Source organism: Anolis carolinensis, chromosome 6, assembly GCF_035594765.1.
Source record: "Anolis carolinensis isolate JA03-04 chromosome 6, rAnoCar3.1.pri, whole genome shotgun sequence".
NCBI lineage: Eukaryota > Metazoa > Chordata > Lepidosauria > Squamata > Dactyloidae > Anolis > Anolis carolinensis.
Window position 1 is genome coordinate 43,314,294 of NC_085846.1, and position 15,787 is coordinate 43,330,080.

A 15,787-nucleotide genomic window follows, 5' to 3' on the forward strand; every position below is an offset into this window, starting at 1 on the left:
CAACTATTCGATGCCTTTAAAACAATGTACATTTAAAATGAGCATTTAAAATAGAATTATAAAATACATTAAAACAATTAAAAACATTTACAACAATACCGTACAATTAATCATGTGATCCACAAGTGTAATCCGGGCTGTTCCAATAGTCATTGCACATCGTTTCATATCTATCTATACAATTCCCCATTGGGTTTGCTGTTTTCCTCTCCCCCCTCATCACCTTTCATTTTTCAACTGTGTCTTTTAGATTTAGATGCTAGGCCTTATAAATGACCATAATACAAGCCAGTGTGGTATAGTTGTTATCAAGGCAGTAACATTCACTGAGTGACCCTGACCTAAATTATCTCTCAGCCTAACCAAAGGTACACCATTATCTTCTGGATAAAATGCAGGAGGAGTACCCTGAGCACCTTGGGAGAATGACAGGATATCAATAAAACAGCCTTTCATTTCCATCTAAATAGACAACCAAATTGGTATTTTGTTGTTCATTTAGCTTTATTTAGATTAAACATAGTGTTAGATTAAAATTCTCCTATAGTACATTGTTCTGATATTATAAATTGACATTTATTCAGAAACTAAGCAGCAGAACTATGAGCCAAGTATTTGGGGTATATTGTGTCCTAAGAATGCATTGAAGGGAAAGCTTTATACTATAAACATGCTTGGGAGTCAGAAACTCTTGCTAATCTACTACAAATCAGCTGTCTTGTCTTAGATCAACTATAATCATACACAGGATAGTAGAAGCTATGAAATACAGTGGATTTTGATGCATAACACGATACATTGCAGGAATTTGATTTCCAAGTTCGGTGGCCTGGAGTGAAACTTCTTACAGCATTGTTAAAGCAGCAGGGACCTCAAGTGCAGCAGATCATATTAGTCAGTCCTATGGGTAAGTATTAATACCAGTTTTATTTTGAACATTTATAAACTGCATTTGAGTGCAACACCCTCTCAAAACAAAAAGGAAAAAAAGACAACTGAAGTATATCTGAAGACATAGACTGAAATTCATTAAAGGTCATACTAAAATAAATCAGTCTTAAATATTTATTTATTTATTTATTTACAGCATTTATATTCCGCCCTTCTCACCCTGAAGGGGACTCAGGGCGAATCACATTGCACACATAAAGGCAAACATTCAATGCCATGACACAGAACAGAGACAGAGACAAGACGCAGGCACCGGGCTGGCCTTGAACTCATGACCTCTTGGTCAGAGTGATTTGTTGATTTCTTGCAGCTGGCTTGCTTTCCAGCCTGCGCCACAGCCCGGTCCTATATGCTGCTAAACTCCTTCTGACACTGGATGGAGCAACAGAAATTGCTTCCACCTTTCCGCTCTCCTTTCTGTGATCACTCCTTTGCCCCAGCCAGTATCAGTGCCTAGTGGTTGCCACTAAGCTGAGGACAAGAGGGGGAAGATAAGGGCTGCTCCCTGACTGTGGACCTCCCAAGCCCAGGGAAAGTGATATGGCCATGCAAACAGCCATGGGCACTTCTGAATAGGCAAGCATTCTGCATCTTTTTTTTAACATGGGACAGGGCTGCGTTAGCATGAATGGATTCTGTGGTGTTCCAGGTCATGTGGTTACCACAGAATCTATTCACTGTATATACTCGAGTATAAGCCTAGTTTTTCAGCCCTTTTTTAGGACTGAAAAAACACCTCCTCAACTTATACTCGGGTGCGGGTCCTGGTGGGCTTATATTCAGGTCGCTTATACTCAAGTATATATGGTATATTTATTATTTTTCTCTATTATTATTGGTATTGTTACATTTATTATTTTAACTCTATTGTTATTACATTTATTATTTTACTTTATTATTGTTGTTACTTTTACATTTATTTTACTCTATTTTTATTATTATTAATACTTTTATTATTTTACTCTATTATTACGTTTATTATTTTACTGCATTTATCATTATTACATTTCAAATCCCGGGAGCAGAATGAGCGCCCGCTGTTAGCCCCACCTCCTGCCAACCTAGCAGTTCAAAAACATGCAAATGTGAGTAGATCAATAGGTACCGCTCTGGCGGGAAGGTAACGGTGCTCCATGCAGTCATGCCGGCCACATGACCTGGAGATGTCTATGGACAACGCCGGCTTTTCAGCTTAGAAATGGAGATGAGCACCAACCCCCAGAGTCAGTCACGACTGGACATAAAGTCAGGGGAAACCTTTACCTTATTATTTCACTCTATTATTATTAAAATGATACATAAGCACATTTACATTGAAGACGATGAAAATAATGATTTAATCAGAGATGAACAGCCATATCTTAAATTACAGTTTGATGTAAAGATTCAAAAACATATAAACTACTGATGCCTCAATTAATGTAATTTTATTGGTATCTTGGCTTATACTAGAGTCAATGTTTTCCCAGTTTTTTGTGGTAAAATTAGGTGCCTCGGCTTATATTCGGGTCAGCTTATACTCAAGTATATACGGTACTTTGATTTGTGGGCCCTTAGTCATTTTTGAAGCCATAAGAGAAGGTGGGATTACATCTCAGTGGTAGATTGCACACCTTTAATACAGAAATTCCTAAATTCAAACCTTGGTATTTCAGGTTACTAGCAGGGTGGGAAAAAATCTACTTGAGATGTTGAAATCTAATACCATTTAGAGCAGGATAGTATTATGATAGATGACCAAAATTCTGACGTAGCAATAAATCTGTGGGCATAACAAATCTTCTATCATGGTTTTCTTTTTCAGGGGTCTCCAGGCTGATGGACCTACTAGCAGATTCTAGAGAGGTTATACGGAATGATGTAAGTATATATAGGGAAACTTTTTAATTATGATCATTTGATTGAAAATTGAGTTGCTTTGTAGAGTGCAAACTTATACCATTTCACTCCTCTGTAGAAAAATTATATGGCATTGCTTTGGATCTGTCTCATAAAGTACGTGGGTTAACGACTACCACTGCAGAACTTTATTAGATAGTGTGTTTGCAGAAGATACATTGTTGTAATCTACCCCCCAGAGTGATGCATTATGTAAGGTTTTTATTCCATTTTTCATTTAAACAGTTTCAAAATAGTTTACAGAAAGGAACAAGTTATAAATAGTCATCATCTAGAGCAGTGATTTGACATTAGAATCCACATTCGCTGGGGTTAAGATCACGGGATAAGAAATCCAGGACAAGATATGAGCCAATTATACTACCGCAAAACATTTGGGGCACTTTATAGCATCCTGTAGCCTATTTAATTCCAGAGAAATACTTCTACGCTCTTTCTACAGTTGCTGATTTGATAGAAATGGGGACAAAAGAGGATGACAAAGCATGGGGAGAATAGAATATGTAAAGTGGTTACATGGAGGGCATCCTATCTTAAAAATCTCTCTGTACCTTAATTTTCCTCTTTTTAAATCGAAGGTTCGTTTAGGTCCTAGGGTAAAATAAACCTTAAAAAAACATAAGCCCTTAAAATACACTATATGCATGAAACATATTACTATATTTGATATAATAGGGCAGGATCGTGTGGCATTGATTTAGCCATTCAGTGTAGCATTAACAATTTGACATTTGCTGCTCATGCACTTTAATATCTTCTTCATTTCACAAGCTGGGGAGTAGTGGTGAATGACAGTAGATGGTCCCAGCCAACCAAAACATATGTATATCCATGATGTCGCCAAAGAAGAATGCAGTCTCCCAGCTCCCAGCAGAGGCTATATTCAGCCTTCTCTGTTTTTATTACCTAGTATTGATATGTCCTCAAATTGAAGGCCTTGGAGCCCAGGTTTCTGCAGTGATCAAAAATGTTTTTATATTCCTGAAACTAGTACACCAACTCCTCTGCTTGATGATGTCTTATCTAACCATGGTGACATATGCCTTAGTAAAATCCCAAGTATAATGCACTCTACTTGAAGATTCCTTTGAAGGGCATTTGGAAACTTCAGTTGATACAAAGAGCTGCAGACATATTGTTAACTAGAACTGACCACAGGAGCCTTGCTACAATAGCTGCCCTGGTTGCTGATCTGTTTCTGGGCACAATTGGAAGTGCTCTTTATGACCAGTAAGGACGTATATGGCATGGATTCAGGCTATCTAACAGATGAATCATATGGTCCTGCTCCTGAGATCCTCAGGAGAAATCATTCTCTTAATTATTTCATTCTCTTAATGATTCATATTTTATCATTGCTTGTATTTTGATTTTGCTGTAAGCCGCCCCGAGTCCCCTTCGGGGAAGATGGAGGCGGGATATAAATAAACATTATTATTATTATTATTATTATTATTATTATTATTATTATTATTATTAATCCCACTTCTTTCATAGATGGGTGTGTTGTGATTATGAGAGGGTCTTCTCAGTTATTGCCCCTAGACTCTGAAGCTTCCTTCCTAGGGGCCCATTTCCTTGCTGTCCTGTTGGCAAGTAATTATTCTTTTAGTCTTGACAGGATTTTGATAATGGTACGTTACTAAAGAAAGTGATTTTAAGAGGTACTGTTTTAATGGTACATGATGTTTCAAAAAGGTGGACATGGTTTGAAATTGCTATGTCTCTGCGACTACAAACCACCCATGAATGAAACTCTTACCACTTGAAAAGGTGGGGCATAGAAATTGAAATGATTACCGCTAGATGCCTTTCTCAGTGCACAAACTGTAGCCTCGGTCATTCACAAAATGGCAACCCTACAACAGAAGGCTAATGAGATATTCTCCATTTACAGGGTTTTTTTAAAAGATTTGTTTCTGCTCAGAATTGTTAGTAAAACATGAGAACTTGATAACTTATTGAACTCTTTGTAACTTTTTAATATAATTGTAACATGTTTCCATTTTGAAATACATTGTTTTGAAATTGGATCCATCATTTTGAAATTCCCTGTCTTGTTATAAATAGCTTTTTATGGATTTAATTAAATGTTTTAATTTATTTTAAACTGTTATGAATAACTTGTGATCTGTTAAAAGTTTTAATTATATTTTATTTTAGTTTGCAAACTGCCTTGAGTCTCTGTTTTGGAAAAAAGGAGTGGTATAAAGTTTAAAATAATAATGATAATGAGACGGTTTGGGAGGAGAGAAACAGAAGATTACATGTACCATCCCTTCCATTGTGCCTTGGCTTCTCAAAGCCATACAATGAAGAAAGAATTAGCTCAGTTTAAAGCTTGTCTATGGTGGGAAAGTACTGCATAACTATATTGATGGGACATTCTGCTTTGCCAGAGTTGAATGTGATCTTTGCCGTAATAGAAGCCATCTAGCAGAATATTAAATTTGCACAGATAGAATAGACACAACAGGAAATAATTCCATTTATGAAGACCTGAGATTCTCAGGAGGTGAGTCTCTGAAATAAAAGGATGAAAGAGGTGAGTCTCTGAAATAGAAGGATGCACATACCATATTATGCAGATAGATATGGACTAAGATCGTTTTTTTGTTGGGTGAAAGTTTGTTGGTCAGTTTTGTCTGCCTTTTCTCCCACAGGGTGTGTTGTTACTTCAACAGTTAACAAGAAGTAATGCAGCCATCCAGAAAATAGTTGCTTTTGAAAATGCCTTTGAGAGGTTGTTGGATATCATAACAGAGGAGGGAAACAGTGATGGAGGTATGCCCTTGCAAGCTTTATTTTCTTACAGTACTCATGAAATATTGTGCGGCAGACATAACCCTTTCTAGTTTCAGATCTAAATTAAGTCAAAATCCCAACATAAGTTTATAGCAGTTTCAGAATGGGGGGGGGGGGGGGGGAATCTTGAGTGTAGTTTAACCTCCAGAAGATGAAGGAAGAGATGCCAACACTGCTTTAATAAAGTGAGCAGTTTGCATCATTAGGTCTGTGCTGCAGTGTTTATGAAACCACTAGAATGCAAGAACATTTGAAATAAATAGGCTGCATCGGATCTGTGTATGTTAGTGTTTAGCTTGCATTATTTCTAAACAATAGCTTTCTGACCTTAGACAGTTATTTGTGTTATATCAGTTATTTTGTCATGGCAGAAACATCTTACTCTACATTACTCTCAGAGCTTTCTCATTCTTTAAAAAAACAACAACAATTACCTGTGTGTTATGTTATTAGGATACTCTGTCTTGGAGTGATTATATAATATTGACTGCTGAAACAAGTGTCCATCAACCTTTCTTTCTTTGCAGGCATAGTTGTGGAAGACTGTCTTCTTTTACTACAAAATTTGTTAAAGAACAACAATTCAAATCAGAATTTCTTTAAGGAAGGGTCTTATATTCAACGTATGAAGCCATGGTTTGAAGTTAGCGATGACAATGCCGGGTGGTCAGCACAGAAAGTAACCAATCTGCATCTCATGCTACAGGTAACTGCTTTTGTTAGAATGCAGACAGAGCTGGTTAGCACCAGTATATACACCTTTGAATTTAATTTGAATTCACTAGATTTTTATTTTAAGTCAGATATTAAAAAGTGTTTCCATTAGCATTTTGACACTCGTATATGATGGTCTTTTCCCTGTTCCAGCTGGTTCGAGTGTTGGTGTCTCCCACAAATCCCCCTGGTGCTACCAGCAGTTGTCAGAAAGCCATGTTTCATTGTGGGTTGCTTCAACAGCTTTGTACAATCCTGATGGCCACTGGGGTTCCTGCTGACATTCTTACTGAGGTAACAGAGCACAGAGAAAGATAAAGTTATATATAGAGAGAGTGAGTGAGAGTGAGAGTGAGAGAGTAATGGGGCATAGGAAAGATTTCATTAAATTCCTGACTTGAAGATCAGTGTTTGAAGTGATGCCACTGAACAGCTTTGCTTTTGACTCCAGGTTCAGTAGTAGCATGCAGTAGTGAGTGTGAGTGCCATACATACAATGCATCAAAAATGGTGAATAGGTTTGATCGAACTCATATACATGTATCATCGGCAGATAAACAACCACGCGACTGGTACTGGAGAGTGTAACTTTGAATCAATATTTTTTTCTTATCTTGTGTATTGGCAAATAATTCTCTTTTTTAAAAAACATTTTGCATAGCTATTTGCTTTTGACTACTTTGGTATATTCTCTGAAAGAATATATAAACCTTAAATTTATTGTACTACTAAGCTAAATCACATGCCAAAAGAACCCTATCAAAATTAATGTGGCCTGTTTTGTTGGAACTAAGTTAAATCCTTTACTTTAGGTAGGATTAGACTGTGTATAGCCTATTCATATTTCCTTAAAATATTTTATTATTGTTTCAAAAAGATACATTTAAAGCCCACTCCCCACAACTTCTCCCATCCCTGTAACCTCACCTTCAAAAATACAACTAAAAAAATATATGAAAGACGTTAAAAACAGTTGACTTCTCTCCCCCTCCCCTAAGACATCAAAATGTTATATAATTATATTATAATTGCTTTAACTTCTGTTAAATATAAATAAATATACTGTAGTTAAAATTAATGCCTTCCCACAAGTGATATTAATACAAACAATGTAAACATTTTTACTAAAATTCAATTCTTACAACATCACTTTTTATTTTCCATTTCAGTAACTCTTCATTTTTTTTCCTTACTGTGTTTTTTTACTGTATTTCAACAATTTTCCTCAATATAATATCTTTTTATTATATATTTAATGTTCCTATTTCTTTTATTGCATATAATAAAATCTGTAATTTATTTTAATTTCTTCCAGAGTTTCTATACACTATGTAACAACATTAGAAAAAAATTATGTTCCTGGTTTGAAAGTGTTATTTCTTGTTTAATTGTACAGTACTTACTTGGAAAGTACTTGTTGTTCTCCAGAAACTTCATTTTTGTGGCTGCCACAAACTATGTTGAATTGGTTAAGATTCTATGGAAAACTAGAGCAAAATGTGTTACAGGATGTCCCACAAAGACATTTTTTGCAGTTTAATACATTTTTCCATGTTTTCATGATAGAACAGGAACAAAAAATCATGTTACATAGTGTTATTCATCCATATCTCTTCCAATATTTTCCATATACAATTTCCAATATTTTTCATATTTCTGATGCTTCACCTTTTGTGTATCTGTGTGATTTTACCTTTTAGACTATTAACACTGTGTCAGAGGTCATTCGAGGATGTCAGATAAACCAAGACTATTTTGCTTCAGTAAATGCACCTTCAAACCCACCAAGGTACGGTAAGGAAAAATCTTGATGTCTTTTACTGTAAACATTAATAAGTGAAATAGCAAGATATTCACACGTGAAATTTCCCTGATAGAAACTTCAATGACCCCCTCAGAAATATTGTATGGCACTTTTCCAGAAGAAATAAACTTTGTAGTTAAGAGTACGAGGATCTCAGATCAAATAGTCTATTGCCAACTAGCAACAGTTACTAGAAACAATTAACATTTTTTTCATTCACTAATGGTGGTTCAACTTTTGATTATTACTAATATTTTTAGCTGTGCTCCTATAAAGAAATAATGATATCAGTTAATTTAATACAGTTCAGTGTAGGGAAGCAATGGTTCATAGCGTTTCTAGAGGAACACAGGGTCGGGAATATATTTTATTTTCGGTATTAAACATTTCACTTCTTGGAACAAAATTAGTATACATGCATGCATATATACCGCTTTGAAAAAAATAATAGATTGCCTTCTTTCCAACTTGACAGGCCTGCAATTGTGGTACTGCTTATGTCAATGGTAAATGAACGGCAACCGTTTGTGCTGCGTTGTGCCGTCCTTTACTGTTTTCAGTGTTTTTTGTATAAGAACCAAAAGGGACAAGGAGAAATCGTGTCAACACTTCTGCCTTCAACTATTGACGGTATAGAATTTTACGTAAACATTTAAATAAATGTTTAAATTTTAACGTAATTTTACATAAACATTTAAATTTAAATAAATACTTGACATTTTCCTGAAACTTTGTGATCTGTGGACACTAATATTATACCTCATTGGATTCATTTGGGTTTAAATAGGCATCTGTTTCTTGGAAGACTTTATTGATCTGTTTGAGTCAGTTATATAGAACAAATTGAAGCCTTTGATTTTCAAGACCATAAAAATTAGATGGAGTTGGGAAGGAGGGTTGAATCTCTGAGCAGTACAATTGCTGTGGGAGAAATCAACAGCTCAAGGCCATATCGGAATTTCTGGAAAGATGGTCTATTGTCTTTGTATTTAAACCAGTGGTGTCAAACTTGTGGTCCTCCAGGTGTATTGTAGTTTAGCTCCCAGAATTCCTGGCCATTGGACAAGCTGGCTAGGGCTTCTGGATGTTGGAGGCCCAAACATTTTGGACTTTAGCCCTGATTTAAATGGTCCAGATTTTAGGGTGCTCTTTAAAAATATCTTTCACCAGCATGCATAGTTTCAGAAAAACAGCATTTCCAAATGTGTGGCATGTCTGAAAGTAACAGATGGCATTTTTAGCACTATGTGTACATTTGTTTGAGGTAGGATTTTTGGTCACATTTTGATGTCATTAAATTGTGTGTCTGGTGTTATAGCAACAGGAAATTCCGTCTCAGCTGGCCAGTTACTGTGTGGAGGACTCTTTTCTACAGACTCTCTCTCAAATTGGTGTGCAGCTGTGGCATTGGCTCACGCTTTGCAAGAAAATGCCACTTTGAAAGAACAGCTGCTAAGAGTCCAGCTTGCAACAAGTATTGGTAACCCTCCAGTGTCCTTACTCCAGCAATGCACCAACATTCTTTCTCAGGTATGACATTCACATCTTTCCGTTCTCGCATAAAAGGGTGTCTTGTTAAGCTAAAGAAATAATAGTACAGTAGAGTCTCGCTTATCCAACATAAACAGGCCGGCAGAATGTTGGATAAGCGAATATGTTGGATAATAAGGAGGCATTAAGGAAAAGCCTATTCAACATCAAATTAGGTTATGATTTTACAAATTAAGCACCAAAACATCATGTTATACAACAAATTTGACAGAAAAAGTAGTTCAATACACAGTAATGCTATGTAGTAATTACTGTATTTATGAATTTAGCACCAAAATATCATGATGTATTGAAAACATTGACTACAAAAATGCGTTGGATAATCCAGAATGTTGGATAAGCGAGTGTTGGATAAGTGAGACTCTACTGTACTTTTATATCAATGTATGTTTTTCTCATTAGTTGTTAGAAAGTTATTTCTAAGTGATGTAACATGTCATTTTTTGTAGAAATTGAAATAGAATTAAATGCTGTTTCTCTAGTGTATATTATCTCCTTTCCGACAAAATGAATTATGTTGAATTCCAACTAGTACATGTGGCATACCTCATATTTGGTTGTTGTGTGCCTTTGAGTAGTTTCTAACTTATGGCTACCCTAAGGCAAACCTCTCATAGGGTGTTTTTGGAAAATTTGTTCGGGGGGGAGGGAACCTTTGCCTTCCTTTGAGACTGAGAGAGTGTGACTTGCCCAGGGTCACATCCAGGCTGAGCAGGGATTTGGTTACCCAATTTGTAATCCAGCATTCAAATGCTCAAACCAGTACACTACACTGCCTCTTATAATTCAGGTTTAGGATGAGTAAAATCAGTATTTTATTGATTACACAATATAACACGATTTTTGTTCCTGACTATAAATGTCATTTCCTAATTGGTTCTGTCATAAAAAACATGGAAAAAGATTATTAAACTGGAAAAAACTTTGTTTTTGTGGGACATCCTGCAACCCATTTTACTATAGTTTTTCAATGAATATGTCATAGAGTCTCAACCTATTTAGCATAGCTTGTGGCAGCCATAAAAACAAAGTTTCTGGGGTATAGCAACTACTTTCAAAGTAAAAACCACACAATTAAACAGGAAGTAACACTTTAAAACCAGGAACAATTTTTTTTCAAATGTTGTTGTTACATAGTATTATTGATGAATGGTACAAATGAAAACAATGTATTAGAAGGTACTAAAATGCATAAGTAGTCAAGCTTATACGCACATCTAACAGAATTGGAAGTAGAAACCAGTATGAAACCATGAAGTAATATGCAGGAAAAACATTTGACTTGTTTGCCAGCAATCTGTCCTCTAGAAAGAGAGTGACAAATAGAAATCCTACATTAACTTGACTGTTATTAAGCAGATGAAGATCAATCATGCTTGTCTTTTTTCTGTTGCCTTCGTGCAGCTTCTTACAGAAGATACCTGTGTTCCTTCGTGACCTTCAAATTGATTTTAAGTGTTCTGTCAGATTTCAGAGATGTACAAACTTTAGTGTAATTATTGTCATTGTATGAAGGGCAGTAAGCTTCAGTTGCATATGTCTTACATTCTGCATGTACTTGTGTATAAGACAACCTCATATGTACGTCTAGGGCAGGTTTGGGAGCCAAAGTTGTGAATTGTAATGACTTGTGGATACGTTGAGTCATTCTGTTTTCAGATTTTAGATTTAGAAAAATTGTCATCTTTTACCTCTCTTTTAATAGAAAAGTTTGGATACTTTTTTGATAAGAGATAAGATACACTACACATATTGACCTGTGGATAAGGTGACTGAAGGCTTTTGGCTGATTTTGTTTTAACTGAAATTTCTAGACTTATATCTTAATACATACAGTAATTGTCAAAATTCCACCTAGTTTCCTATGGGATTGTGTAGCCAGAGACTGTAAGCATACTGTTGTTTACAAGCCAGGTTTCTATTCGGGGAACAATTTAAAAGAGTAGGCATCTAGACACAATGTTGTGTATGCCTATGAACTAAAAAGTTTTGTAAAATAGATAAATTCTTTGATGCCACATGTTTTATATCTCATGCTACAGTTTGCTCTGCATAAAGATCATATTCCACAGAATAACCAGTACTTACATAACATTTCCACTCTTAAGTGTAAATATTCTCAAGGTGCCATTTCAACAGTTTTTTTATTTTAAAAAACTAAGCCCTTCATTGTACAATTATATAATAAACCTGCAATATTCCCTTATCATTTTTGGTGTATGATTTACAGGGTGATAAGATCGACAGACGGGTATGTATTGGTGCACCTGAAGCATTTTGTTTTTGGTCCCAGCAGGGTCTTTCTGCTTTTTTAACTTTTGCTGTGTGTTTTATGAAATAACTGCTTTGAGGTTTTTTCTATTTAACTGTTCTGTGCCTGCTATTCATTTTTATTCCTAATAACAACCTATCTTGTTTCCTCTGGTGTTCTTGGAAGTGGTGGTATGGGTAACTTGGTTGTTATGGGTCCTTTTTTTCTTTCCACTCGGAAAGACCTTGCACAGCCGCTGGGCACTGAATGTGGTGGACTTTTTCTTTTCTCTGTGTGGATTTAATATCACATTTGGGTGAAGTTTAATATAAGCTTAAAGACGTTAAGTAATTGGGAGAGAAATGCAGTGGTATATCCAGTTTTTTTCCCTTCAGATGTTTGTATTAAATTATGCATAATCAATATTTTATGTTGATTGTGCCAAGAAGCATACATGCTAGATCATGGGTACACTTTGAATCTTAAGATTGGTGTGGCTTATAATACATTAAGCTTTCAGTGCAAATTCTATTGAAGCCAATCATATTCAGGTTCAGTGCCACACTATACATGTCAGCTAGGAAATACATTTCATTAAGTTCACTAAGGTCAACCTTTGGATAAATGTGCAACAGATAACAATATTCATTTCTTTGCATCAAGACAGCAGGGTGCTGCCCCCCAATAAAATGAGCCTAAGCACAAAACTAGGTTGTTTTAAGCAGTCATGTACAAATACATATATGGAATGAATTAATTTGTTAGTGAATGTTTAAAGTGTTGCACATGCATGCAAAATGAAATGAGTATTGGGTTTTCTTGCTTGAAGACTTTATGGTATTGGAAGAAAAAGCTTCACAATAATTTGATGGTATTAAGTATCTCGTATTTCTTAATGCAGGCAAGACGTTTCTTAGTCTGTTATCCATGGTTAAGATGTCAAGAGTGGTACTGAGTTTTATATACACAAATCTCTTCGGCTTTCTCCTTCCCATAACTTTTTTCTTTTTAATTCTTTCAGTTTTCAGAACTGTGTATGGTTAACATTGCATCTGCTCTTGATTTGAAAGATGAAGCTTTAAAACACAGTTTGAACCATAGTTTGAAACTAATTATTACTTGATCAAACTAATCAGTATTCAATTGAGATAGAATGCAATGTATAGTTGAATGCTAACTATGTTTAAGATAGATTCTAACTTTATGACAGGGTTTAAAGCCAAGGTTAGAAGTAAGCTTAATACTTTAGTTGCTGTAGTATACAAGTAGTAACTATGGTTATAAAGGTACATAGACCCCTTCTACACTATCATATAAAATCCAGATGATCTGCTTTGATAATCTGAATCATATGGCAGTGTAGAAGGGACCCTAGATTATAATTCAACTTGCTGTAAGTAGAACATTACTAATAGCTCAGGAGGAAGCTCATGATCTGGAATGGTACCTTTTTGTATTTAACCATGGTTAAGAAATTAAAAAATCACATCAGCACTAAGAATGGAAGAAGATTATTAAATTTATTTGGAATACAAAGAGCACCTAATAAGCATGCAGGTCGGTGGTCCATGAAGCATTTAGTTGAATGTTGGATTTGATGTTAGAAGAGATTTTGGGGCTGTAATAGTGATGTCATGGTGATCTGTACTTCAAATTTAGTTTGCAGGGCTGTAATAGTGATGTAATGATGAACTGTACTTGAGGTTTTTTCTATATAAACTCTCTTAGCCCAATCTTAAAATCAACAAATAACTTGTAGCATTATCAATTACTCACTCACTTCAGTCTACCCAGCATCAGGTCTTAATATGTTTTGTGCTTATTTTGGGCTTCTCTTTCTGTAGGCAAGAGATGGTTCAGTTAGTCATTCTTAAATCTTACGTTAAAGGTGGCATATAGACAAAGCCTTTTAAACACATGATCAGATGTTTTCAAACATTGCCTGTTTAAAGGCCTGTATTAAGGGATCCTGCACAACTTATACTGGTGTAAAGATCTCAAGGTTGTATCTTCTAGTACTGCTGAATCTACAGTTGTTCAAATCCTGGGCTCAGTCTATGAATACCTATCTCTTGCCTGGGATGTTTAAGCTGGGAAGCTTCAGAAATCAGCCTGGATCATTGGTATCATTCCTGATACCAATGAAGAGGGCTTGGCATCTCTGTGGATATATCAATGACAGAAAAACAGGACTAACATGATTTTTATAATTTTCTTTGTCTTACAAGAAGTTTTGAAATTGTGTTAGTTGTGCTTGAGTGGTTTGTGCTATGGTTGCAAGTTCTGTGAGACATGCTGTTAAAACTATACTGTTATGTTAATAGCACACAATGACTTGCGTCCAAAAAAAATGTGGGTTTCAGATTCTGTTAACCATTCTTGCAAGTGTTCTTTATGCATGTGGTGAGATATTACTGATCCTGATGACACTTAACTATATTTTGTTATTGAAAAAGAAAAAATGTATAATAATTCATGACATATTAGTAATATGCTTTCTTGATACATTTAACCACAAAGTAAATTTGTGTGTCAGTGGAAAATTAAAAATAAATATTCAGAGTGAACTAAAACATGGACAGTCCTAGCAAGGAAATAGTTCTCTGGCCTCTTTATGTGTGTCTTCTTTTGTCTAGCTTTGCACATTTATGCCCTCAGTGGTGAAAACAGATGAAATATGAAACAAAAGACAATTTTTAGACATTTAGATACTGCTTTCTATTTTCCTCCTTATCCCTTCTGTACTCTTTGTTTCCTCTTCAGATTATTAGCAAACTAATATAGAGTTTTTGAAAAATATTGCAAGGCTGACTGCTAAACCCTCTCCCTAGCTGTGATACAAACCAAAATCTCTAGTACAAATAATGACAGAAAAATATAATAGCAACGCTTTTGGCTGTGCTATGAGTTAGGAGTGATTTTCATCCGGGTTGTAGTTGGAGAGGGAAAAGTCAAACTTTCATGCTCTGTGGATCCTTACCCCTAGGATTACATTTTTGAAACATAGGCTGGGCATGCTTATTTTAACTGTGTGATTAGCAAGAGTTGGTTTGGCTTTCAAATGATGTTGCCTTTTTTGGTATGTAGTTATTTTATTCACTGAAAAACTTGTGTTGTTGGTTGTCTTGGTTGTCTTCTACCATAATTTGGCATTTTACTTTTTTGGAAGATTGGGAAATATTTCAAAGTAGCAAATGTGTGAAGGAATTATAAGATTTTGTAATACAAGTGATGTTTTGTTTCCTTCCTTGTTTTCTCTCTCTCTCTAGGGAAGCAAAGTGCAGACAAGAGTTGGATTATTAATGCTGCTTTGTACTTGGCTAAGCAACTGCCCTATTGCTGTAACACACTTTCTCCACAATTCAGCCAATATTCCTTTTGTATCCTTTCAAATGCAGTGCTCCCAATGATAAGTAAGACCACAATTTATGTATGTAAACCAAAAAAGAGAGCCCTCATTTTGTGGATCAAATAGTATAATTACATTGCCATTTCCTTTAGTGGCAATGTAATTTACAGAGGTACCTGAATAAATGTATGTATTGCCCACACTTAACATATTTGTTTCCATTGCACCAGTAATAATATGTACTATGAAAATATCCCATCCATAAAATCATATTTCTCTCCCATTAATGAGTATATATGTGGCACTATTTAAGGAAAGCTTCACAAATGTAGGTGTGTTAAACCAATAGATTTCTAATTGTGCTCTTCTTGGTTTGATAGTAGTGTTGTAACTTTCTAGAAAAACAGTTTTTCATGAAACAGTTCAATAAAACTTTCTGTTCCTAAAATTATTCAGGACATTC

The 15,787-nt window shown here is 35.3% G+C and overlaps 1 protein-coding gene across 4 annotated transcripts in view; it reads left to right on the plus strand.

The window, feature by feature from the left end:
• Positions 1 to 15,787, plus strand: part of uso1 (USO1 vesicle transport factor) — a 46,482-nt gene that overhangs the window by 17,021 nt on the left and 13,674 nt on the right. For 2 of the 4 annotated variants that reach the window (XM_008113076.3, XM_008113077.3), the window contains 10 exons: positions 805 to 907; positions 2,756 to 2,811; positions 5,514 to 5,634; positions 6,183 to 6,361; positions 6,523 to 6,663; positions 8,070 to 8,158; positions 8,649 to 8,803; positions 9,492 to 9,703; positions 11,955 to 11,975; positions 15,245 to 15,355. In XM_008113076.3, the coding sequence (XP_008111283.1) occupies positions 805 to 907; positions 2,756 to 2,811; positions 5,514 to 5,634; positions 6,183 to 6,361; positions 6,523 to 6,663; positions 8,070 to 8,158; positions 8,649 to 8,803; positions 9,492 to 9,703; positions 11,955 to 11,975; positions 15,245 to 15,355 (1,188 nt within the window). The remainder of the gene's footprint in view (positions 1 to 804; positions 908 to 2,755; positions 2,812 to 5,513; positions 5,635 to 6,182; positions 6,362 to 6,522; positions 6,664 to 8,069; positions 8,159 to 8,648; positions 8,804 to 9,491; positions 9,704 to 11,954; positions 11,976 to 15,244; positions 15,356 to 15,787) is intronic. The other 2 variants (XM_008113078.3, XM_008113079.3) reach the window with 1 other exon arrangement.